The 23321-nt window shown below is 62.5% G+C and overlaps 2 protein-coding genes across 3 annotated transcripts; both read right to left on the bottom strand.

Moving 5' to 3' along the window:
• Positions 1–1060: 1060 nt before the first annotated feature.
• Positions 1061–5032, bottom strand: CNPY2 (canopy FGF signaling regulator 2). Of its 2 annotated transcripts, XM_021542467.3 has the most exons (5): positions 4730–5032; positions 3827–3942; positions 3556–3753; positions 3349–3445; positions 1061–1563 (listed from the first exon to the last, which is right to left on the bottom strand). In XM_021542467.3, exons 1-5 carry the CDS (start codon positions 4992–4994, stop codon positions 1520–1522), a joined length of 720 nt encoding a protein of 239 aa, XP_021398142.2. In that variant the 5' UTR covers positions 4995–5032; the 3' UTR covers positions 1061–1519. The 2 variants fall into 2 exon arrangements, with proteins under 2 accessions (XP_021398142.2, XP_077644763.1); XM_077788637.1 differs by lacking the exon at positions 1061–1563 and having other exon boundaries at positions 3215–3445.
• A 2358-nt stretch (positions 5033–7390) lies between these two features.
• On the bottom strand, positions 7391–22676 carry PAN2 (poly(A) specific ribonuclease subunit PAN2). The gene is made up of 25 exons (XM_021542489.3): positions 22402–22676; positions 19985–20154; positions 19089–19209; positions 18411–18488; positions 18049–18316; positions 16479–16821; positions 15464–15560; positions 14881–15000; positions 14324–14443; positions 14123–14251; positions 13797–13996; positions 13347–13486; positions 12979–13085; positions 12501–12599; positions 12014–12090; positions 11358–11499; positions 10982–11119; positions 10324–10383; positions 10155–10245; positions 9924–10081; positions 9674–9817; positions 8911–9090; positions 8713–8806; positions 8433–8630; positions 7391–7652 (listed from the first exon to the last, which is right to left on the bottom strand). Exons 1-25 carry the CDS (start codon positions 22672–22674, stop codon positions 7618–7620), a joined length of 3582 nt encoding a protein of 1193 aa, XP_021398164.1. The 5' UTR covers positions 22675–22676; the 3' UTR covers positions 7391–7617.
• Positions 22677–23321: the final 645 nt, after the last annotated feature.

Consider the following 23321-nt stretch of genomic DNA (forward strand, 5'->3'; position numbering starts at 1 on the left):
CATGGGGTGACACAGGGTGACAGAGGGTGACACCATGGGGTGACACCATGGGGCGACACAGGGTGACACAATAGGGTGACACCATGGGGTGACATGGGGCAACACCATGGGGTGACACAGGGTGACAGAGGGCGACACCATGGGGCAACACCATGGGGTGACACAGGGTGACAGAGGGTGACACCATGGGGCAACATGGGGTGACACCATGGGGTGACACAGGGTGACAGAGGGTGACACCATGGGGTGACATGGGGCGACACCATGGGGTGACACGGGGTGACAGAGGGTCACACCATGGGGCGACACCATGGGGTGACACAGGGTGACAGAGGGTGACACCATGGGGTGACACCATGGGGTGACACAGGGTGACACCATAGGGTGACACCATGGGGTGACACGGGGTGGTGACACAATAGGGTGACATGGGGCAACATGGGGTGACAGGGGCTGACATGATGGAGTGACACAATGGGGCAACACGATGGGGTGACACGATGGGGTGACATGGAATGACATGATGGGGTGACACGGGGTGACATAGGGTGACAAGACCGAGTGAGATGGAGTGACACAACCGAGCGACACGGAGTGACACAACTGAGCGACACGCGGCGGCGGCGGTGCCGAAGAGGGGCAGAGCCCTGCGGCTGCTCCTGTCCCCGGGCCAGGTGACGACATGAGGTGACACGGGCCATGGCAGAGAGGCCAGAACCCTCCCAGCGCCCTTTGCGCACGGGCGGGGTGGGGTGACACCGGGTGACACCGGGTGACACCCCGGAGGGCCGGCACCCCACGGCGGGTGACACGGGGGTGACGTGGGGCCAAACCCCCGTGGTGGCCCTGCAGCGGGGGACTTGGGGTGACACGGAGTGACACAGAGCCACGGGCTGAGCCCCGCGGGGGTGAGCGCTGCCCCCGAGCCAGCGGGGACGCGTGGGGACATGTGGGGACGCGTGGGGACACACGGGGACGTGTGGGGACACGTGGGGACACACGGGGACACGTGGGGACGCTGCTGTCCCCCACCCCACCCCACCCACGGGAGCACGGCTGCCTCGGGTGGGCCCATGGCCCCTTTATTGCCTGCAAAGGGAGGGGGGCTCCCAAACCCCCACCCCGCGGGGGCTGAGCCCGGTGCGTCCCCCGCGTCCCCCGGCACCGGGCAGGAATGTCCCTGAAATGTCCCGGTGGCCCCGTGGCCGTCCCGGTGGCCCCCACGGGGAATAAACAGGATGGGAGCTCTGAACGGGGCGAGGCAGCAGCTCCGGAGCCATGGAGATCCCGGTAGATCCGTCTGTCCCGGGGCCGTCCTGGTGGGTCCCAGTGGGTCCCAGGACCGTCCCGGCGGGTCCCGGTGGGTCCCGGAGGGTCCCGGGGCCATCCTGACAGGTCCTGGTGGGTCCCAGTGGGTCCTGGTGGGTCCCAGCAGGTCCCGGTGGGTCCCAGCGGGTCCCGGTGGGTCCCAGCGGGTCCCGGTGGGTCCCGGTGGGTCCCGGTGCCCGCTCCGGAGCAGTCACAGCTCATCGTGCGGGATGTGGAGCGCGTGGTCACACAGGTCTGCGGGGACAAACGAGGGGGGACAATCGGGGTGTGCTGGAGCCCCGGGGGACCCCCAGGATGCACCAAACCCCCAGGAGACCCCCAGGATGTGCTGGAACCCCACGGGACCCCCAGAAAATCCCCAGGATGTGCTGGAGCCCCACGGGACCCCCAGGAGACCCCCAGGACAAGGCAGCCCTGGTGGAACCCCCAGGATGTGTTGGACCCCCATGGGACCCCCATGACACAGCAGCCCCGTGGGACCCTCAGTGCTGGAGCCCTGTGGGACCCTCTGGGTGCACCAGACCCCCACGAGACCCCCAGGATATGACAACCCTGTGAGACCCTCGGGTCACATCAGAGCCCCGTGGGACCCCCAGGATGTGCTGGAGCTCCATGGGACCCCCAGGACACGTCCCAGCCCCGTGGGACACCCAGGACACATCCCAGCCCCGTGGGACCCCCAGTGCTGGAGCCCTGTGGGACCCCCAGGACACGTCCCAGCCCCGTGGGACCCCCAGGACACGTCCCAGCCCCGTGGGACACCCAGGACACATCCCAGCCCCGTGGGACCCCCAGTGCTGGAGCCCTGTGGGACCCCCAGGACACATCACAGCCCCATGGGACCCCCAGGACACGTCCCAGCCCCGTGGGACCCCCCCTGCTGCCCTGTCCCCTCCCAGGACCGCTCCCCGCTGTGCCCTGAGCCGGGCCAGCGGCATTTCCCCGCCTCTGTCCTGTGGTTAATGACAAATGCGGCTGCTTGGACACAGCCACAGCCTGGCCTGTCCCTGCTCCAGCCCCCACGCCACAGGAGGAGCCCCGGGAGCAGCTGTGGAGACCCTCAGGATCCCCCTGGGGCACAGCACCGCCCTGACAGCCGTGCCAGGTACGCAGGGACCTGCCCCATCCAGCACTGCGGGGCCCCAAAGGTCACCCCGTGCCCTGAGCTGGGTGTTTGTGAGCTGGAAATAGCCCCAGAGTGGGACAGGGCCATTGGATGTGCCAGGAGAGGCCACAGAGTCAGCACAGCAGCTGCCCTGGCTCGGCCCCAGCATCCCGAAACAACCCCGGTGCCAGCAGGCTCCGGGCTCTGCGATGGGGTGCTGGGATTTGGGGAAGAACTTGCAGCTCCTCCCTGCTCTGGGCTGGAGAAAATCCCATCCCAGCACTGACAGAGCAGCCACGACCCCTGGAACAGCAGGAGAGACCTCCAGGAACAGCAGGAGAGACACCCTTGGGACAGACCCTGCCCTGGGCTGGCAGAAAATCCCATCCCAGCACCAACAGAGCAGCCACAAACCCTGGAACAGCAGCAAAGACCCCCAGGAACAGCAGGAGAGACCCCCAAGAACAGCCCCAGCTCTGGTCTGGCATCTTCTCCCATCCCAGCAGTGACGGATCAGGAGAGACCCCCAGAAGAGCAGGAGAGACCCCCTGGAACAGCCCCAGCTCTGGGCTGGCAGCATATCCCATCCCAGCACCAGTGGAGCAGGAGAGACCCCCAGAAGAGCAGGAGAGACCCCCAGGGACAGCAGGAGAGACCCTCGGGAACAGCCTCTGCTCTGGGCTGGTATCTCCTGCCATCCCAGCACTGATGGAGCAGGAGAGACCCCAAGAACAGCAGGAGAGACCCTCAGAAGCAGCTCCTGCTGTGGGCTGGCATCTCAGCTCAGCTCAGCTCATTTCACCTCAGCTCGGCTCATTTCATCTCACTTCACTTCAGTTCATCTCAGCCCAGCACCAGCGGCGCAGCCCCGGCCCTGGGAGCAGCAGCAGAGCCCCCCAGGCCCCCCATCTCACCCGTCCTCTTGCTGCACAGCCGGTCCTTGACGTTCTCAGCCTCGTGCGACAGGAACTCGATCAGCTCGTCCTCGTACTCCTCAGCGATGCTCTCGCACTGCAACGGCCACACGGCGACACACGGTGACACACGGTGACACACGGCGACACACGGCGACACACGGCGACGCCGCCGGCCCACGGCCTCCCCCCTGTCCCCTCACACACCGCGAATTTCAGGCTGGAGGTGACGTCCCCGTCGAATTTGACCCCGGCAAGGTCCATCTTGGTGCCGTCGTGGGAGATGACGCGGACGTAGCTCTTGCGCTGCGTGGCCGGGTCCGCCCTCTCCCCGTACTCCTTCATCTTCTCGCACACGCGCTCCAGCAGCTCCGTCAGGTGCGCCTCGGAGCGAGCGTACGGCACCTGCGGCCCCGGCGGGGCTGAGCGCGGGCCCCGGGAGCGGCGCCGGGAGCCGGGACGCCGGGACAGGCCTCACCTCCACCACCGACTGGCTGCCGTCGGGGTTGATGCGGAACGAGCCCATCTGGATGGTTTTTCGGGGATCCACCTGGGCGATCTCCCACTCCAGCTCGTCCACCAGCGCCCGGCAGGCTGGGAGGGGACACGGTGACATGGGGCACCTGGCATGGTGCTCCACACGGTGACATGGGGCACCTGGCACGGTGCTCCTGTGGCTGCCCACGGCCAGACTGGTGTGACTGGGGCACGCTGGGATGGTGTGCGGGAGGAGTCCCCACGGCCTGAGACCCTCAGCCTGTCCCTCTGGACATTGGGGGTCCAGCTGGTCCCAGTGGATATCCCCAAGCCCTGTGCCACCACCCTGGACTGTCCCTCTGTCCTGCCTTGCTGTCTCCTCTGTCCCTGTCCTTCTGCTCAGCCCTGTCTGCCCAATTCATCCTGTTCCTGTCCCATCCTGTCCCCATGTCGCTGTGCTCCCTTTTCACCCTTTCCCACCTGTCCCCACTTTTCCTCTGTCCCATCCCATCCCCATTGTCCCTGTGCTCCCCGTTTCCGCCTGTCCCATCCGCATTGTTCCCCATTGTCCCTGTGCTCCCTTTTCCCCCTTTCCCACCTGTCCTGCCCTGTCCCCACTGTTTCCAACTGTTCCCATTGTCCCTGTGCTCCCCTTTCACCCTCTCCCACCTCTCCCATCCTATCCCCATTATCCCTGTGCTCCCTTTTCCCCCTTTCCCACCTGTCCCACCCTGTCCCCATTGTCCCTGTGCTGTTTTCCCACCTGCCCCGTCCCAACTATTCCTCATTGGCCCTGTGCTCCCTTTTCCCCTTTTCCCACCTGTCCCCACTGTCCCCATGTCCCTGAGCTCCCTTTTCCCCTCTGCCCTGTCCCATCCCATCCCGCCCCCCGTGCCCCCCACACCTCCGCAGTGCAGGTCCTGGCTCCGGCGCGCTCCGGCCGTGGGCACCAGCGATGCCAAGGCCAGGGCCAGGCCGAGCAGGGCCGGGATCCGGCCCCGCATCCCCGGGGCTCCGCGGCTTCCCGGGATCCGCATCCCCGGGGCTCCGCCGCTTCCCGGGACCCGCATCCCCGGGGCTCCGCAGCTTCCCGGGATCCGCATCCCCGGGGCTCCGCAGCTTCCCGGGATCCGCATCCCCGGGGCTCCGCCGCTTCCCGGGATCCGCATCCCCGGGGCTCCGCCGCTTCCCGGGACCCGGCCCCACATCCTCCGGGCTCCGCTGTCACCTGCGGGACGGGGCAGCTCCAGCGCCGGTGGCCCCCGCGCTGTCCCCGCAGCTCGTCCCATCCCCGCCCGGCCCCGCCGGGACCCCCGTTCCCCGCAGAGCCCGGCTCCCCCGAGGGTTCCATCCACGGCGTTCCCCTTCCCAGTCCGCTCCGAGTCCCGAGTGCCGCTAACGGGACCCTGCAGGGACCCCTCCCCTATAGGGCACAGCCCGGAGCCCCTATAGGGACCCCTCCCCTATAGGGCACAGCCCAGAGCCCCTGCAGGGACCCCTCCCCTATAGGGCAGAGCTCGGAGCCCCTGCAGGGACCCCTCCCCTATAGAGCACAGCCCGGAGCCCCTATAGGAACCCCTCCCCTATAGGGCACAGCCCAGAGCCCCTATAGGGACCCCTCCCCTATAGGGCAGAGCTCGGAGCCCCTATAGAGACCCCTCCCCTATAGGGCACAGCCCAGAGCCCCTATAGGGACCCCTCCCCTATAGGGCAGAGCTCGGAGCCCCTATAGAGACCCCTCCCCTATAGGGCACAGCCCGGAGCCCCTATAGGGACCCCTCCCCTATAGGGCACAGCCCGGAGCCCCTATAGGGACCCCTCCCCTATAGGGCACAGCCCGGAGCCCCTATAGGGACCCCTCCCCTATAGGGCAGAGCTCGGAGCCCCTGCAGGGACCCCTCCCCTATAGAGCACAGCCCGGAGCCCCTATAGGAACCCCTCCCCTATAGGGCACAGCCCAGAGCCCCTATAGGGACCCCTCCCCTATAGGGCAGAGCTCGGAGCCCCTATAGAGACCCCTCCCCTATAGGGCACAGCCCAGAGCCCCTATAGGGACCCCTCCCCTATAGGGCAGAGCTCGGAGCCCCTATAGAGACCCCTCCCCTATAGGGCACAGCCCGGAGCCCCTATAGGGACCCCTCCCCTATAGGGCACAGCCCGGAGCCCCTATAGGGACCCCTCCCCTATAGGGCACAGCCCAGAGCCCCTGCAGGGACCCCTCCCCTATAGAACACAGCCCAGAGCCCCTATAGGGACCCCTCCCCTATAGGGCAGAGCTCGGAGCCCCTATAGGGACCCCTCCCCTATAGGGCACAGCCCGGAGCATCACAGAGATTCGCTCCCTACAGAACCCAGAGCCCCTATAGGGACCCCTCCCCTATAGGGCACAGCCCGGAGCCCCCACAGAGCCCTCTCCCCTCCGGGATGCCCCACAGCCCCCTGTGGAGCCGTTCGCCCCTCATCCCGGTCCCGACCCAGGTCCCCACACGGCGCCCCCCGTACCGGCCGACCCCTCACCCTGCGCCCCCCTACAGGCCGCTCCCCCCGCCCTGCGCCCCCGGTCCCGGCCGCGCCCCCGCCCCGCGCCCCCCGTACCGGCCGCTCCCACCGCCCCTCACACCGACCGGCGGCCCCGGGGCTGCCCGCGGCGCCGCCGCTCCCAACGCGCCTCCCCGGCCCACACCGCCGCGGGTCACGGCCGCTCGGAGCGGGCGGCGGACGAGCCGGGCGGAGCGGCGGAGCCGGGCGGACCGGTCGGACCAGCGGGAGCGGCTCCTCGGGCCGCGGCGGGGCCGTCCCGCGAGCAGGCGGCGCCGAGGGCAGCCCGGGACGGGCGCTGAGGGCCCCGCCGCTGCCTGGGCCCGGCCGCGTGGCGCTCGGCCCCGAGTGGGCGGGGCCTTGGGTGGAGGCCACGCCCACAGGACCGATCTGGCCACGCCCCCTCCCGGGCTCAGCCGCGACCCGGGACCGGGACCGGGACCGGGACCGGGATAGTCCCGCCGGTCCCCCGGTCTGAGCCCCGCACCGAGCCCGGGCCGGGTCCATCCTGCCGTGCCCCCGCTCTGGTCCCGGTCCGTCCCGCCATATCCCCGGTCCGGTCCCGGTCCGTCCCGCCGCGATCCTGGTCCGGTCCCGGTCTGCCCTGCCGTGCCCCCGGTCCGTCCCGCCGATCTCCCGGTCTGAGCCCCGCACCGAACCTGGGCTGGGTCCGTCCTGCCCTGCCCCTGGTCCGGTCCCGGTCTGCACTGCCATGTCCCCAGTCCGGTCCCTGTCCGTCCTGCCGTGCCCCCGGTGCTGGTCCCGTTCCGAGCCCGGTCCCTGCCGTGTCCCCGGTGCCAGCCCAAACCTGGCTCCGCTGCACCCTGTCCCTGCTCCCAGCCCCGGTCATTCCCGCCCTGTCCCCGGTGCCTGCTCTGTGCCCGATCCGGGACCTTCCCGCCCTGTCCCGGTCCCGGTCCCGGTCCGGCTCCTCCGTGCCGCGCTCCCGGCCCCAGCCCCGATCCTCTGTGCCGTGCCCCCGGTGCCGGTGTCGGTCCCGCCCCGGAGCCAAGGAGGACACGCTCGCTCGGGGGTCCGCGGCTGCTTTATGAGGGCGCCCGGTCCGGCGGGCGAGCGGGGCGGGGCACGGCAGTGCTTCCCGGTACCGGTACCGGTACCGGCAGGGAAAGGGGAACCCCGGGGCGCCGGGCCCGGGGCGGGGGCGGGCGGGGCGGGGACAGCCCCGGGCCCGCTGCTGGTTCCAGTTCCACGCCTGGCCGCTGCTCCCGGCACTGCTCCTCGAGGGGGATCCGGTCACAGGGCCAGCACCGGGGGGAACACAGCACCATCTGCGGGGACACCGGGATGAGAGGGGACACCGGGGAGAGGGGACACCGGGGAGAGGGGACACCGGGATGAGAGGGGACACCGGGGAGAGGGGACACCGGGATGAGAGGGGACACCGGGATGAGAGGGGACACCGGGATGAGAGGGGACACCGGGAGGGAGAGGGGACACCGGGATGAGAGGGGACACCGGGGAAAGGAGACACCGGGATGAGAGGGGACACCGGGATGAGAGGGGACACCGGGGGAGGGGACACCGGGATGAGAGGGGACACCGGGGAGAGGGGACACCGGGGAGAGGGGACACCGGGGGAGGGGACACCGGGATGAGAGGGGACACCGGGGAGAGGGGACACCGGGGAGAGGGGACACCGGGGAGAGGAGACACCGGGATGAGAGGGGACACCAGGAGGGAGAGGGGACACCAGGGAGAGGGGACACCGGGATGAGAGGGGACACCGGGAGGGAGAGGGGACACTGGGGAGAGGGGACACCGGGAGAGGGGACATGTGGGAGAGGGGACACCGGGAGTGAGAGGGGACACCGGGAGAGGGGACAACGAGAGTGAGAGGGGACACGGAAGTGAGAGAGGACACGGGGAGTGAGAGAGAGGGGACACCGGAGGAGAGGAGGCACTGGGATGAGAGGGGACACCGGGAAGGGAGAGGAGAGGGGACACCGGGAGTGAGAGGGGACACCAGGATGAGAGGGGACACCGGGAAGGGAGAGGGGACACCGGGAAGGGAGAGGGGACACGGGGAGGGCTCAGCGGTGGCATCTCACGCTTGGGGCTGCTCTGGCTGTCGGGCTCGGGCACCTTCCAGTCCAGCTTGCGGCCCTTCTCGTAGAGCCCCTTGAGCACCTTGCGGAACTCCTCGGGCTCCGAGCCCTGCGGGCTCAGCTCCAGGTACTTGCGGTACAGCTGCAGCGCCGTCCGCGCGTCCTCGATGCTGTCATGGGTCTCCCCCTGGATCTTCAGGTCTGCGGGGACGCCCCCGGCTCAGCGAGGGGACCCTCGGGGGGGGCTTCCAGCCCTTCCCGGATCCCAGAGCTCGGTACCGACCCAGGAAGTACCAGGCGAGGAAGCGCAGGGAGATCATCCTCTTCCTCGGGATGTGGAACAGGTACACGGTGTCAATCACCTGGTCCTTGGGCACCTGGGGACAAGGACAGGGTCCTGCTGCCGGGGCAGGGGGACAAGGACCCGGCCCGACCCCTCCCCAGCCCCCCACCGTGGCCAGGGAGGGGGTCAGGCCGTCACCATCAGGTTGATGACACGGAAATCCTTCTGCAGCCCGTGGCCCACGAACTTGACGCCCACGTCGATGAGGAAACGCAGCTTCAGGTAAGTGGATTTGAGGGTGGTCAGGTGCTTGGAGGAGATCTTGGCATCCAGGTCTCCCGGCTTGATCCCGGAGTACTGGGTCAGGTAATCCACCACCTGTGGAGACAGGACACCTGGAGGGGGCTGCGGTGCCCAGGGGCTCTGCCCCCTCCCCAATTCCCCTCTCAACACCCTGGGGAGGGGGCTGGTGTCGCAGGACAACAGCCCCAGGTGACCGTGGAGCACAGAGGTCTCCAGGTGGGGACACGGGAGTCCAGGTGAGGCCACCACAGAGGACACAGGGGAACACCCAGGTGTCCATGGGGAGCACCCAGGTGGGTGGGTGTCTGAGTGAGGTCACCATGGAGAACACAGGAGTCCAGGTGAGGTCACCAAAGGGGACAAAAGAATCCCTGGAGAGCACCCAGATGTCCAGATATGGTCACCATAGAGGACAGAGGAGATCATGGGGAGCACCCAGGTGTCCAGGTGAGGTCACCATGGAGAATACAGGCACTCAGATGAGGTCACCATGGAGAACACAGGTGCCAGGTGAGGTCACCATGAAAACACAGGTGCCCATGTGAGGTCACCATGGAAAACCCAGGTGCCCACATGAGGTCACTGTCACCTGTAGAGCAGGCCCATGTCCTTCCTGGGGGCCTGGGGATCTGCGTGAGGCCAGGTGGGCCCCCCGTACCTGTTCCTGGGTGGAGATGTAGTCATCGATGAAGGGGACGCCCTCGTTGGGGCCCTGCCCACGCACGCAGGTGATCCGGGCCACCGACATCTGGCTGGGCTTGATGGTGGACTTGGTGCCATCGCTGCGCAGCTCAGCCTCCTCCTGCCACCCGGGACAGGGCACGAGGTGACCAACAGCCCCAGAGGGGCCATCCCTGTGCCCCCTGTGCCCCCTGTCCCCGCTGTCCCCAGCCCCAGGGCTCCCCCACCTCGTTCAGCGTGACGAACTCGGCGTCCAGCCCCACCAGGTCTCCGGCCTGGGGCATCTCGCTCAGCATGAGGGGGATGAAGGTGGCGTGGCACTTGCGCTGCTTGCGGGCCAGCGAGGCCTCGGCCAGCAGGACGCTGGCCTCGATGGGGTTCTTGACTGGAAAGGGGAAGGAGCTCAGCGGTGCCGCGGCGGCGCCGGCCCCGCCGCCACTCCCACGCCGGGCACTCACTGACGAGGTTGTACTTGGAGTTGAGGTTCCTCCGGGCGTAGTAGAGGATGGCTGGCACCTTCCAGCTCATGTCAAATTGCACAGCCTCGCACTGCAGGGGATGGGGGGGACGGTCAGGGCCAGCCCGGGTGGCTCCACGGCGTGGCCACGGGGTCACCTCGGCGCTCACCTTGTCCACCGGCTCGATGAGGAAGTCGTTGAAGAGGTACCACTGCTGGTGTGTGACTCCCTGAGGGGAAAGGCACAGCCTTAGGGGCACCCCCAGGCCAGAGAGTGACTCCTCTGCCCTGTTACCAGGGAAAGGAGGGTGTGACGGTGCCATGTGGGAACCCCCGCCCTTCCTGGGACACCGTGGGGAAATCCCTGCTGCCCCGGGTGGTGACAGAGGACGAGAAAGGATTGGGCTGGACGGGCTCCGGGCTCTGCCCAGCTCCCGAGCAAAACTCCAGGGAGATGCAAGAGATAAGAGGCAGGGATGGAGCCTTGACACACTCTGGGAATTCCTGCCTTGGGCATCTCCAGCAGAAACCAGGACTGCCCAGACCAGCCCTTTCCTCGGGAAGGGAGATGACGTCCCTGCCCTTACCTGGAAGTACAAGGACAAGCTGGCACGGTGCCCGTGGCCAGGAGGAACCAGCCTGAATGGGTGTGGGAAGAGGGAAGAACCCTTCCCTCCCTGTGAGGGGCCCCAGCAGCTCTTGGCACGTTCAGCCAAACCCTCCGCACTCGGCTGAGAGACTCAGGAAGGACAGATGCCCCCTCGGGGGGCTCCCAGGAGTACCATGGGGGTACCGTGGGGGTACCGTGGGGGTCCCGCAGGGTCTCACCTCCTTCCGCTGGTGGTAGGTCTCTCCCACCTTGATGTGCCCCACCAGGCTGCCCCCGGTGCGGGAATCCAGGATGTGGACAACGGTGGCCATGAGGTCGTAGATGTACACGGACTCGGGGTCGTCCGTCGGGCTCAGCTGCGGGAGGAACCGGGAATGTCCGAGCCCCCGAACCACCAGCCCGGACATTTCCGTGCTCCCCTGAGTTATCTCCTCATCATCTCTCAGCAGAAAGTGGCTCTGAGGCAGCTCTGCTCCCACAGCCCCACGTGCCTCTGCCACTTCACCCACAGCGATTCTGTGACTTCACCCACGGTGATTCCGTCACTTCACCCACGGTGATTCTGTCACCACCACGGTGATTCTGTCACTTTACCTCATCAGTCTCGCTCCAGTTGCTCACATCGAGCTCTTTGCTCTTGGTCAACCTCATCTTGATGGCGTGAGGGATCCAAATGTTCTTCAGTTCCTCCACGGAAGGATACGAATGCCCCGTGTCGGGGTTCCCCAGATCCTTCCTGCACGGGGAATCATGGAAAGCTGAGCTGGAGGGAGATGTCACCCAGGCCAGGACTCCCACCCACCTGCTCCCCAGCTGATGCCTGAAATTTCTGTGGGAAGCTGGAGCTGCCTGGAGCAGGACGCTGGGAGAGGTGCTCAGCCAATGTGGTTTTGGGGCTTTTGTCAGTCACAAAAGGGGCACGAGGTGGGTGACAAAGGGGATGTGGTGCAGCCTCAGACAGGTAGGTTATCAAATTAACATTATTTACATGAGAAATAGCCCAGAGAATCACCCAGGAGGTGTCACTGCTCAGAGCTGCCACCCCAGGATGAGAATCCCAGAATCCTTGAGGTTGGAAAAGCTTTCCAAGGCCATCAGGTCCAACCTCTGGCCAATCTCCCCCTTGTCACCCAGACCAGAGTGCCACATCCAGTCATGCCTTGGACACCTCCAGGGATGGTGACTCCACCACCTCCCTGGGCAGGTCCAAACTCTTTGCATTAAGGAATTCCTCCTGAATGGTCACCTACCACTCTCCAAGAGAGATCTCCTTTCCCTTGGTGATGTCAAAGCCTCCTCTCTTCATCATGGCTTTCTGAAAGGAATACTGGCAACGAAACACAGGCAAGCGTCAGCACACACGGTGACAGGCCAGCCCTGGGGACACGCGGGTGACAGCCAGGCCAGGAGCAGGGAAAAGCCAGGGATATTACAACTGGTGATAGGGAAAAAGCAAAGGAAACCCAATGTGCCAAGGTCACTGCCCTGGTGCTCTCAGAGGGGGCGGGGGAAGGACAAAGTCACTCCTGCAGTCCCTTCGGCTCTGCCATGCCAGGAGATCTCATCTTTCCCGATTCCAAGGGCATGGACCGTGCCCCAGGCATGACCCAACTGCACCAGGTCCTCGGGTGGAGGGAGAGAGGCCAGAGACAGTGAGAGCAGAGAGAAAACCTCGGCGGGGCCGGGCACCGCAACCCTCGCGTGCCGGGAGCACCGGCCCCGGAGCGTCTCCCCCACCTCAGCCTGTGTCTTCCAGAAATCTGCCTCCTTGGAGCTGTTCACCTCACAGTTGATGACCAGCACGTCCGGCAGGCAGCGGATGTTCCGGGTTTGCACCTGCGGGGAGAGGGGGAGATGGGAATGAGAGGCCTGGAGAGGTCCCGAGCTGGATTTGGGACGAACGAGCGGGATTTGGGACATCCGCCAACGCCTTGGCCTGCAGTGCTTCCTCCCCTGCCTGGCTGCAGTCCTGGGGGCACTTCCAAGACAACAGAGCTGCTCCAACAGCTCCTGGGGGGTTGTTTCTCCCTGCTGAATCCTTGCCCCTGCGAGAGGAATTCGCAGAGCCCAGGAAATACCCCACGGCTGCCAGCCGGGCCAGGAACCGAATCTCTGGCATCGGCTCAGGAGGTTCCCCGGTGACTCAGGGAGAAACTGCCCCGCTCAGGGCCGTGCCCCATGGCCCCTCGTGCCCGTCCCCCCATGCCAGGCTCACCGTGGGCTGGTACTTCTCACAGTTCTCACACCAGGCTTGCGTGCTCTGCTCCAAGCAGATGCTGCGCTTTAAAATTTGAGCGAACTCGTAATCCTTGGCTGGTTTTTCTGGAGGGAGAAAGGAGAATAACGTCACCTCCCCAACACACAAACCTTGACCAGCTGAGCTCAGCCAAACCTCTGGGGTTTTCCTCGTAACCACCAGCCAGAAGGTCAAGCCCCAAAAGTGTCTTTCTGAAGCCAAAAGCTCAGCTGGTTGGAAACCCACCCCTGGAGCTTGAGGCAGCTCCTGGCTGTGGGTGTGTTCCAGCTGGAAAAGTCACGGATAACAAACCCCAGCCAGCTGAGGGGGCTGGGCCCTGCTGTTACCCGTGCTGTCGGGGTAGGAGAGGGTGAAGAGCAGCGTGGAGGACACACGGACAGTCTCTTTCCCACAGCGGCACATGCTGCAGTTCTCCATCTCGCAGCTGAACAGCTGCCCGATGACAGAGTCCCCCGAGGAGCCAAAGCTGCTGGGAAAAAACAGCACTGGGATCAGCAGAGATCCCTCAGCTGGGGACCCACGGCTCCCAGATTCTGGATTTCGGGCAATCGTCCATCTGAGCAACCTTCCAAGCTCCTCAGCTGGTGGCCTCTGTAAAGCCTCAAGCCTCCAAACAGGTTTTAGGAGGGCAAAGGCTTAGCACAGGGTTCAAATATGAGAGGAGCTGAAGTTCTCACGGGTTTCTCAGGGCGTGAGTGTCAAGAAAACTTCCCGAGGGACGGGTGGGGTCTCTGGTGGCCAGTCCCCCTCCCCAGCTGGCTCATTCCCTGTCCCACCTGCTGCCAGCCCCTCGGTAGGCCTGGGGTCCCTCCTGCTCCTGCGTTTCCTGGTGCAGCTGAGTCAGGATGAAACGGTTCCAGCTCTGAATCAGCCGCCCCAGGTTCACCTTCCCCGTGGCCTCGTCTGAGTCTGCCAGGATCAAACCCAGCGCCGACGCCTCCGGGATGGTGCGGAAAGCCCGCAAAAAGTTGCTTCCCTGGGGATGGAGCAAGAGCAAAGTCACCGAGGTCAAGTGACAGGAGTTTCCATCCGCCTGCCCAGCACCACTCCCGTTCCTCTGCCGTCCTCGTGACCCTCCCGGGCAGCCCCGCCCAGCACGGACCTGGCAAGGATCTCCTCGGGACAGGTCCAGCATGTGGAAGAGCAAGCCCAGCTCGCAGCCCAGGCAGAATTCCTTCTGGCACAGGTGGTTCTGGACCAGGCAGCGGACTGGCTCCAGGAAATACAGCACCTGGGAGAGAGTCAGCAGTCAGGGGGGCTCTGGGGGGCATGGGGGTCTGGGTGGGACTGGGGCAGCTCCCACCTGGATCATGCAGTTGCAGTAGGCGTTGGGAATGTGGGGCTCCAGCCCCGCAAACAGCGTTTTGTTGTAATGCTTGAAGTCAAAATCCTCCAGCCCCAGCTTGGAGTATTTGATGGTGACCTGAGCAGAGAGGTGACATGTCACAGTGAGCTCATGGGCACTCTGTGCCCCTTCCCCAGGACCCTGTGACTGATCAGATAACCCTGGACCCTCCTTCCTGCCCCAACGGGGCTGGCACAGAGCCAGGGAAGCCCACCCTGCCCAAAGTCTGTACAGACCCCTGACATTTCCTGTTCTGCTCTTTTGCCTTTGGACACCACAGAATAAAGAGAGCTGAACCAACATATCTGGGGTAAGAGCCTTTTTTGGAAATCTTTGCCATCTCCTGATATTCCTCCCCTCACAGCCTCGGATTTCTGGGCTAGCTGATATTCAGGGGGCTGTGCGAGGTGGGGAATGTCAGTGACAGGTGAAACAAACACCTCCCATGCCACGGGACCCCCGTGGGACCCCCGGTGCTCCCCGCCGTGCCCAGAGCAGCCCCCCAAGGCCACCACCTTCCTGTACTTCTTGGCCACTCTGTAGAGGTGAGGCTCCTCCTCACGCCCGATCGGGGACTCGGGGACTTGGCTGAAGTTGTCAAACTCGTTGTCCGTCTCCTTTAACCGGTAAGGAATCTTCGAGCAGGGAGAGAGAAGGGGTGAGCAGCTGAACCCTGAGGCGAGGAGAAACCCCACAAGCAACTCCCGGGCTTTCCTGCCTCCCTGAATGAGCAAAGGGATCCACCAGAATGGAGTGGGGCCCTCCCTGGACCTGCAGGAGGCCTCCACACCTTCCTGCTCGCAGGGATTTGTCACTGTGGGAAAGCACGGGGCAGTGTTTTCCCAAGCGTGAGGGACGTGCCAAGACTCTCCCAACAGCTCAGACCTTCCCTGCCCACAGAGCCACGGAGGGATGGAACTGGGAAAACTCCATCTCCTTCCCTGCTGAGGAGAAGCTGCCGCCTCCAAACTACACCTGCAGCATCCCAAGGGAATTCCACCTCGAAACCTCAGGGCATCCCTCAGCGCACAGAGAGCTCCATCCCCGCCCAGGCTGCAGAGCTCCACCCTCCCAAAATCCCCTCCTGGGAGCGAGCACCTGGTTACGGAGCTTGGTCCTGGGGTTGGGGGCGTAGCCGATGAATCCCACCTTCTTCATGGTGCGCAGGATCTCGGGGTCCACCGGGGGGGCTCGCCTGGAAACACGCCCAGCCTCAGAGCAGCATCTCCCACCCACCCAGGGGGTGCCCAGGGACCCACCCTGAGGGTGCTCCTCCCCAGGTTCATTTTCCATCCCAGTGAGGGACGTGCCGGGGCAGCAGCGCTGAGCACGGGGCGTGTTGGGGGTAGGAAGAGGGAAAAGGGGATCCCACACGGGCAGAGCAGAGTCAGGATCCCACCGGGAGCGGGAGGGAGGGAGGTTGGACCATGTCCCACCATCCTCACACCTGCCCAGTCACACCCCCACGCAGGAAACTCATCTGGTGCTTCATAGGCAAGCAGGAATGATGCCTTAGGATTCAGCTTTTCTATTTTTCAGACGCTGTACTGCTTCAGTGTGTAACTCTACAACTCCACAGTCTGTCAGCTGCTGTTCTCCCATTTTATTTAGATTAAACAATTCCTCTCTGAAACTCAAGGACACCTGACTGCCTCAACCTCCCAGAGATGTAAACAACAGTGAATCGAGAGAGGCAAACTTGGAGTAAATAACTCCATCACCCCAGGCTGTAATTGGAGTAAGTAACTCCATCACCCGAGGCTGTAATTGGAGTAAATAACTCCATCACCCGAGGCTGTAATTGGAGTAAATAACTCCATCACCTGAGGCTGTAATTGGAGTAAATAACTCCATCACCCGAGGCTGTAATTGGAGGATTAACCCCTGATATGTAAACGCACCACACTAATATAAAAGTGCGAAAAACTCACGACCAACATCTTGGGTGTAGCCTCTGGGAGGCTTTGACTACTCAAGATGCACCTATTGAAGGCCTTCAACAAACACCTGATTTTCATTTCCTCTATCCCCTGTCCTAGGCAGCCACTCCAGGCGTGAGGAAAAGAGAGGGACTCTCCAGAGCCAGCCTCTCCCCCGGGAATTCGGGAATTACCGCGGCGCCGGGGCGGAGTTGGCGGCCGGCCAGTCGGAGAGCAGCGCGTCGCTGGTCAGCGGCACCGGGATCAGCGACAGCGGCACCAGGTCCTGGTTCCAGTCCAGGTGTGGCAGCGTGTCCACCATGCAGGGCAGGGCGAAGTCGGTCTCCCGGGAGTAGGCGTTGAAAGTCACCTCCGGGGAGTCGGCCCAGAGGTGGACGCAGCCCTCGGAGTCGCCGAAGGCCAGCGCCTGCTTGCTGGCCGACACGTCGAAGGTCATGATGAGCGGCCCCACGGTGTTGACGTGGAAGATGTCGGCAGGGTTGGCCAGCCCGGTGGGCTCGCAGAACTGGCACTGGCCTGGCAGGGAGGGGAAAAGCAAGGCGATGTGGCTTTGGGGGCGGGTGGGAGGCAGAATGGGGTGGCACACGGGGGATAAGCATCGTGGAATGTCCTGAGTGGGAAGGGACCCGCAAGGATCAAAGTTCAGCTCCTGGTCCTGAGTTGGACAAGCCCAAAAAATTTCTCCAGTGCCAAATCTCAACACCTGAGAGCACTGTCCAAACACTCCCTGACCTCTCGAATTTTAGCCTGAGCTAAAAAAACCTCACAAGGATCATCGAGTCCAACTTCTGGCCCAGCACAGGACAAGCCCAGAAGTTCCTCAAATCCCCAAATCCCAACACCTGAGAGCATTGTCCAAACACTCCCTGACCCCTCAAATGATGGAATATCCTGAGCTAAGAAAACCTCACAAAGATCATCGAGTCCAACTCTTGGTCCAGCACAGACCCCAAAACCTCCCCAGTCCCCAAATCCCAACACCTGAGAGCATTGTCCAAACACTCCCTGACCCCTCAAATGATGGAATATCCTGAGTTGAAAAGAACTCAAAAGGATCATCAAGTCCAGCTCCTGGCCCAGCACAGGAGAAGCCCAAAAGTTCCTCAAATCCCCAAATCCCAACACCTGAAAGTGGTGTCCAAACACTCCCTGGCCTATGGAATTATGAAATATTTCCTTTCAGCTGAAAGGAACCCTCAAGGGTTGAAGTCCAACTCCTGTCCACCCAAATTTCCTCAAATTCCCAAATCCCAACACCTGAAAGCATTAAGGACTTGAGAGCATCGTTCAAACACGCTCTGGTCTCTGGAATCATGGAATACCCTGAGCTGCAAGAGACCCACAAGGATCAAAGTCCAACTCCTGTCCTTGCACAGAACACTCCAAAATCCAACCCTGTGCCTGAGAGTGCTGCCCAAACGCTCCTGGAGCTCTGGCAGCCTTGGGACCATGACCAAGAGCCTGCTCAGTGCCCAACCACCCTCTGGAGGAAGAATTCTTTCCCCAAAATCCCATCGAAACCCCTTCTGACACAGCTCCAACCACTCCCTCGGGTCCTGTCACCATCCTAGAGAGCAAAGTGAGGAAGCTGTGAGCTCTCCCCTCATCCTCCTCTGCTCCAGCCTGAATCCCACAGGACCCAACCCTGAACTTGGGGACACCGGGACCGTCCCCACACATGGGAAACGGATTCGTGGGGAATTGTTAAACCTTGATAGAAGCGTCACCCACGGCTGCCCGCACCTGTCTGGGAGATGATGGCCAGGCGGGAGGTGTAGGTGGGGATGAAGCGGAGGAAGAAGGGGTCGATGTGGACCTGCAGGGGGGTGGTGGCCCTCATCATGCGCAGGTCGTAGACCTTGAGGAAGCGGTCGCAGGCCAGGCCGTTCATGCGGCTGGAGAAGCCGCAGGTCACCAGCAGGTTGCCGTGCACGTCGAAGTCCGACAGGCTCCCGGAGTGGGCGTCGAACTCGTGCTCCACCACAAAGGTGCGCAGGTCATGCAGGGACACCTGCGAGGGGACGTCCCGGCCGTGGCCACCCAGCCTCTGGAGCTCTGGGAAGAGCCCAAATCCTGGGATTTTCCCCCCCCGTCACGGGCGTTACCTTGCCCGAGGTGTGCCCGCAGAAGAAGAAGCGGTTGGATTGCCTCATGATGGTGATGCCGGGCACCTCCACGGTGTACTGGGAGAGAGGAGGGAAGAGCAGGGATGAGAAAAGAGCAGGGATGAGCAGGGAAGAGGAGGGATGAGAGCAGGGATGAGGAGGGATGAGCAGAGAAGAGCAGGGATGAGCAGGGATGAGAAAAGAGCAGGGAAGTGCAGGGATGAGAGCAGGGAAGAGGAGGGATGAGCAGGGATGAGAAAAGAGCAGGGATGTGCAGGGATGAGAGCAGGGATGAGAGCAGGGAAGAGGAGGGATGAGCAGGGAAGAGGAGGGATGAGCAGGGATGAGAGCAGGGATGAGCCGGGAAGAGGAGGGCAGAGCAGAGAAGAGCAGGGGTGAGCAGAGATGAGCAGGGAAGAGCAGGGATGAGAGCAGGGATGAGAGCAGGGAACAGCAGGGAAGAGAGCTGGGAAGAGCAGGAATGGGCAGGGAAGAGCAGGGAACAGCAGAGAAGAGAGCAGAGATGATCAGGGAAGAGCAGGGACAAGAGCAGGGATGAGAGCAGGGATGAGCTGGAATAGGCAGGGATGAGCAGGGAAGAGAGCTGGGAAGAGCAGGGCAGAGCAGGGAAAAATCCCAGAGCAAAGCTCCCGGGAGCAGCCCCTGGCCCTGCCACACCTTCTGCGTCTCCTGCACGGTGTTGAGGTCCATCTCCAGGACGTGGTTCTGCAGCCCAGCCACCAGCAGGGTGTTGTTGTCCGTCAGCAGGAGGCTGTGCATGTCCTCGGATTCATCCATGCTGGGGGACAGGCAGGACACCCTGAGACCCCCGAGACCCCAGGGACCCTGACAGCCCTGAGACCCCAGGGACCCCAGAGAGCCCAGGAACCCCTGAGACCCCTGAGACCCCAGGGACCTCTGAGACCCCTGAGACCCCAGGGACCTCTGAGACCCCAGGGACCGCAGGGACCCTGAGACCCCTGATACCCCAGAGACCCCTGAGAATCTGACAGCCCTGACAGCCCTGAGACCCCAGGGACCCCTGAGATCCTGGGAACCCCTGAGACCCCAGGGACCTCTGAGACCCCTGACACCCCAGAGACCCCTGAGAATCTGACAGCCCTGACATCTCTGACACCCCAGAGACCCCAGGGACCCCCGAGACCCTGACAGCCCTGACACCCCAGAGACCCCTGAGACCCCAGGGACCCCTGAGAATCTGACAGCCCTGACACCCCAGAGACCCCTGAGACCCCAGGGACCCCTGAGAATCTGACAGCCCTGACACCCCAGAGACCCCTGAGAATCTGACAGCCTTGACACCCCAGGGACCCCTGAGACTCCCAAGACCCTAGGGACCTCTGAGACCCCTGACACCCCAGGGACCCCTGAGACCCCTGAGACCCCAGGGACCCCTGAGACTCTGACAGGCCTGACACCCCTGAAACCCCTGAGACCCTGAGACTCCTGAGACCCCAGGGACCCCTGACACCCCAGAGACCCTTGAGACCCCCAAAACCCTGCCCAGCCCCTGGAGGGATCAGGGAAGGGCGGGAGGGGCCGGGAGCACTCACAGGTAGTCGAAAATGATGAGGCCGCCCCGGGACAGGTACTTGAGGTTGCTTTTGGTGAGGAACAGGACGCCATTCTCCAGGCTCTGGATCTGGCGGATGTCGTCGCTGCTGTTCACCTGGAAGGAGGAGTAGCGCTCCAGTGTGGGCCCGAAGAAGGAGGTGGCGTGGCCCTGAAAGCAGAGGGGACAGGGATGTCACAACCATGTCCTGGTGGGTGTGACACAGCCGTGCCTCGCTTCATCTTCTGCCAGATCCCAGATTTTCCAGGTTATGGGTGCATTCCTGGCACTCCTGGGTGCTCCAAACTGGGGGAAGCAGCTCAGGCTTTTGCCTGGATAAATAAAAAATCCCAACACATCCTCTCTGCCCGGAAAGCAGAGGGGACAGGGATGTCACAACCCCATGTCCTGGTGGGTGTGACACAGCTGAGCATCACTTTTTCCACTATCAGATCCAGGATTTTCCAGGTTATGGGGGTTTTCCCACAACCCCATAACTCCAGGTTATGGCTTAGGATTTTCCAGGTTATGGGTGCATTCCTGGCACTCCTGGGTGCTCCAAACTGGGGGAAGCAGCTCAGGCTTTTCCCTGGATAAATAAAAAATCCCAACACCACCCCACAGCAGTGACAGGGGAAGCAGTGAGAGGTTTGTGCTCCGAGAATTTACAAGGATAGATCCAAGGGGAAAGGTTTGAAACCAAAAGAGGAGATTTAGATGGGATGGAGGGGTGAAATTCCTCCCTGGGAGGATGGTGAGGTGCTGGAATCTCCCAGAGAAGCTGTGGTTGCTGTGGAAGTGTCCAGGGCCAGGTTGGACACGGCTGGGAGCACCCTGGGGTAGTGGAAGGACGAGGAATGGGATGAGTGTGGAGACCTTGGAGTCCTTCCAGTGGCTGAAGGGGCTCCAAGAGAGCTGGAGATGGACTTGGGACATCAGCAAGGAGCACCAGGACAGGGGACAACGGCTCCACAGTGACACAGGGTGGGGTTAGACAGGATTTTGGGATTAAACCCCTCCTTCTGAGGTGCTGGAATGGATTTCCCAGAGGATTCCCAATCCTTGGAAGTGTCCGAGGCCAGGCTGGACCGGTGGGAGGCCATGGCAGGGTGGTGGAACAGGTGATGTTAAGTTTGAATTTTAACTCAAATTTAAATTTGAGTTTTTTATTTTCCAGATCTGTGACTGCTTTAGGGTGTTAACTCGAAAACTCCACAGCCTGTCAGCTGCTTTTTTATTCAGACAAAACAGCTCCTCTCTAGGCCTGAAACCCAAGGACACCTGACTGTCTCAGGCCCTGAAAAATGCAAACAAAAAGTGAATTGGGGGGAGCAAACTGGGGGAATGTGATTGAATTACCTGCAGGTGGAATTGGACAATTAAACTCTGATATGCAAATAGAGCAAACTTTTATCTGGCTGAAAATCTTGTGGGTTTTCATCCCACCTGGGTGGGGCTCTGCGAGCTCCTGCACTGCCCGAGGTGCACCTTTGAAGGCTTTTTAATAAATAATTTGATTTATCCTTCAACTCTGGCTAGTCTCTGTTCTAGGGAACCTCTCCAGGCGTCACCGGGTGAGTTTTCCTCTCCTTTTCCATCCCACAACTCCACCAAACCCCAAAACATTCCCAGAGCTTCCCAAAATCCCCCCAGAGCTTCCCAGAACCTCTCCAGAACCTCCCAAAACCTTCCCAGAACCTCTCCAGAACATCCCAAAACCCTCCCAAAACCTCTCAAAACCTCCCAAAACCTTCCCAAAACCTCTCCAGACCTTCCCAAAACCTTCCCAGAACCTCTCAAAACCTCCTTGAAACCTCCCAAAACCTCCCCAAAACCATCCCAGAATCTCTCCAGAACCTCCCAAAACCTCTCCGGAACATCCCAAAACCTTCTTGAAACCTCCCAAAACCTTCTCGAAACCTCCCAAAACCTCTCCAGAACATCCCAAAACCTCCTCAAAACCTCCCAAAACCTTCCCAGAACCTCTCCAGAACCTCCCAAAACCTTCCCAGAACCTCTCCAGAACATCCCAAAACCTCTCAAGAACATCCCAAAACCTTCTCAAAACCTCTCCAGAACCTCCCAAAACCTTCTCAAAACCTCCCAAAACCTTCTCAAAACCTTCCAAAACCTTCTCAAAACCTCTCCAGAACATCCCAAAACCTCCTCAAAACCTCTCCAGAACATCCCAAAACCTCCTCAAAACCTCCGAAAACCTCTCCAGAACATCCCAAAACCTTCCCAGAACATCCCAAAACCTCCTCAAAACCTCCGAAAACCTCTCCAGAACATCCCAAAACCTTCCCAGAACATCCCAAAACCTCCTCAAAACCTCCGAAAACCTCCCCAAAACCTCTCCAGAACGTCCCACCCCCTCGCCAGCCCCTCTGCGGAGCCTCCCAGCCCCTCGCCACGTACGCCGTGGTTGCCGACCCACAGCATCTCCTCGTGCAGGTCGAAGTGGGCGACGGCGGCGGGCACGCCGACCTCGGAGACGGCCGTGTGCAGCTCGCTGTACATGCCCTCCAGCAGGTGCACGGGGTCGGGCACCGGGAGCCCCTCCAGGGCCACCCCCTCGGGGTCCAGCTCCACCAGGCTGGGGGGCAGGTGAGGGTCCAGCACCGGCTCCAGCGCCGGGTGCAGCGGGGCCGCGAACTCGGCCAGCGACGGGGTCAGCCCCTCGAAGTTCATGGTGGATCCCGGCCCTGGAGGGGGGACAGGGACCGGGGAGGAGGCTCAGGGACACCTGGGGACACCTGGGGACACTGAGGGACACTGAGGGACATTTGGGACACTGAGGGACACTGAGATACACTGAGGGACATTTGGGATACTGAGGGACACTGAGGGACAACAGGGGACACTGAGGAACCCCATGGGACACTGAGATACACTGAGGGACACTGAGGGACATTTGGGACACTGAGGGACACTGAGGGACAACAGGGGACACTGAGGAACCCCATGGGACACTGAGATACACTGAGGGACACTGAGGGACATTTGGGACACTGAGGGACACTGAGGGACAACAGGGGACACTGAGGAACCCCATGGGACACTGAGATACACTGAGGGACACTGAGGGACATTTGGGACACTGAGGGACACTGAGGGACAACAGGGGACACTGAGGAACCCCATGGGACACTGAGATACACTGAGGGACACTGAGGGACACCACGGACACTGAGGGACATTTGGGACACTGAGGGACACTGAGGGACACTGAGATACACTGAGGGACACTGAGGGACACTGAGGGACACTGAGATACACTGAGGGACACTGAGGAATATTTGGGACATTGAGGGGCCCTCAGGGACACTGCGGGACAT

This window comes from Lonchura striata, chromosome 27, assembly GCF_046129695.1.
Source record: "Lonchura striata isolate bLonStr1 chromosome 27, bLonStr1.mat, whole genome shotgun sequence".
Taxonomy (NCBI): Eukaryota; Metazoa; Chordata; class Aves; order Passeriformes; family Estrildidae; genus Lonchura; species Lonchura striata.

Excerpts from the sequence above, each read along its gene's own strand:
- CNPY2 (XM_077788637.1), bottom strand. The coding sequence starts at position 4,994 with ATGCGGATCCCGGGAAGCGGCGGAGCCCCGGGGATGCGGATCCCGGGA. Across the intron at positions 3,943-4,729 it reads CCAGGACCTGCACTGCGGAG|CCTGCCGGGCGCTGGTGGAC; the intron begins GTGTGGGGGGCA and ends GTCCCCTCCCAG. Across the intron at positions 3,754-3,826 it reads GCAGCCAGTCGGTGGTGGAG|GTGCCGTACGCTCGCTCCGA; the intron begins GTGAGGCCTGTC and ends CCGGGGCCGCAG.
- PAN2 (XM_021542489.3), bottom strand. The coding sequence starts at position 22,674 with ATGAACTTCGAGGGGCTGACCCCGTCGCTGGCCGAGTTCGCGGCCCCG. Across the intron at positions 18,317-18,410 it reads GCGGGCACACCTCGGGCAAG|GTGTCCCTGCATGACCTGCG; the intron begins GTAACGCCCGTG and ends GTCCCCTCGCAG. Across the intron at positions 11,500-12,013 it reads GAGATCTCTCTTGGAGAGTG|GAAGGATCTGGGGAACCCCG; the intron begins GTAGGTGACCAT and ends TTCCCCGTGCAG.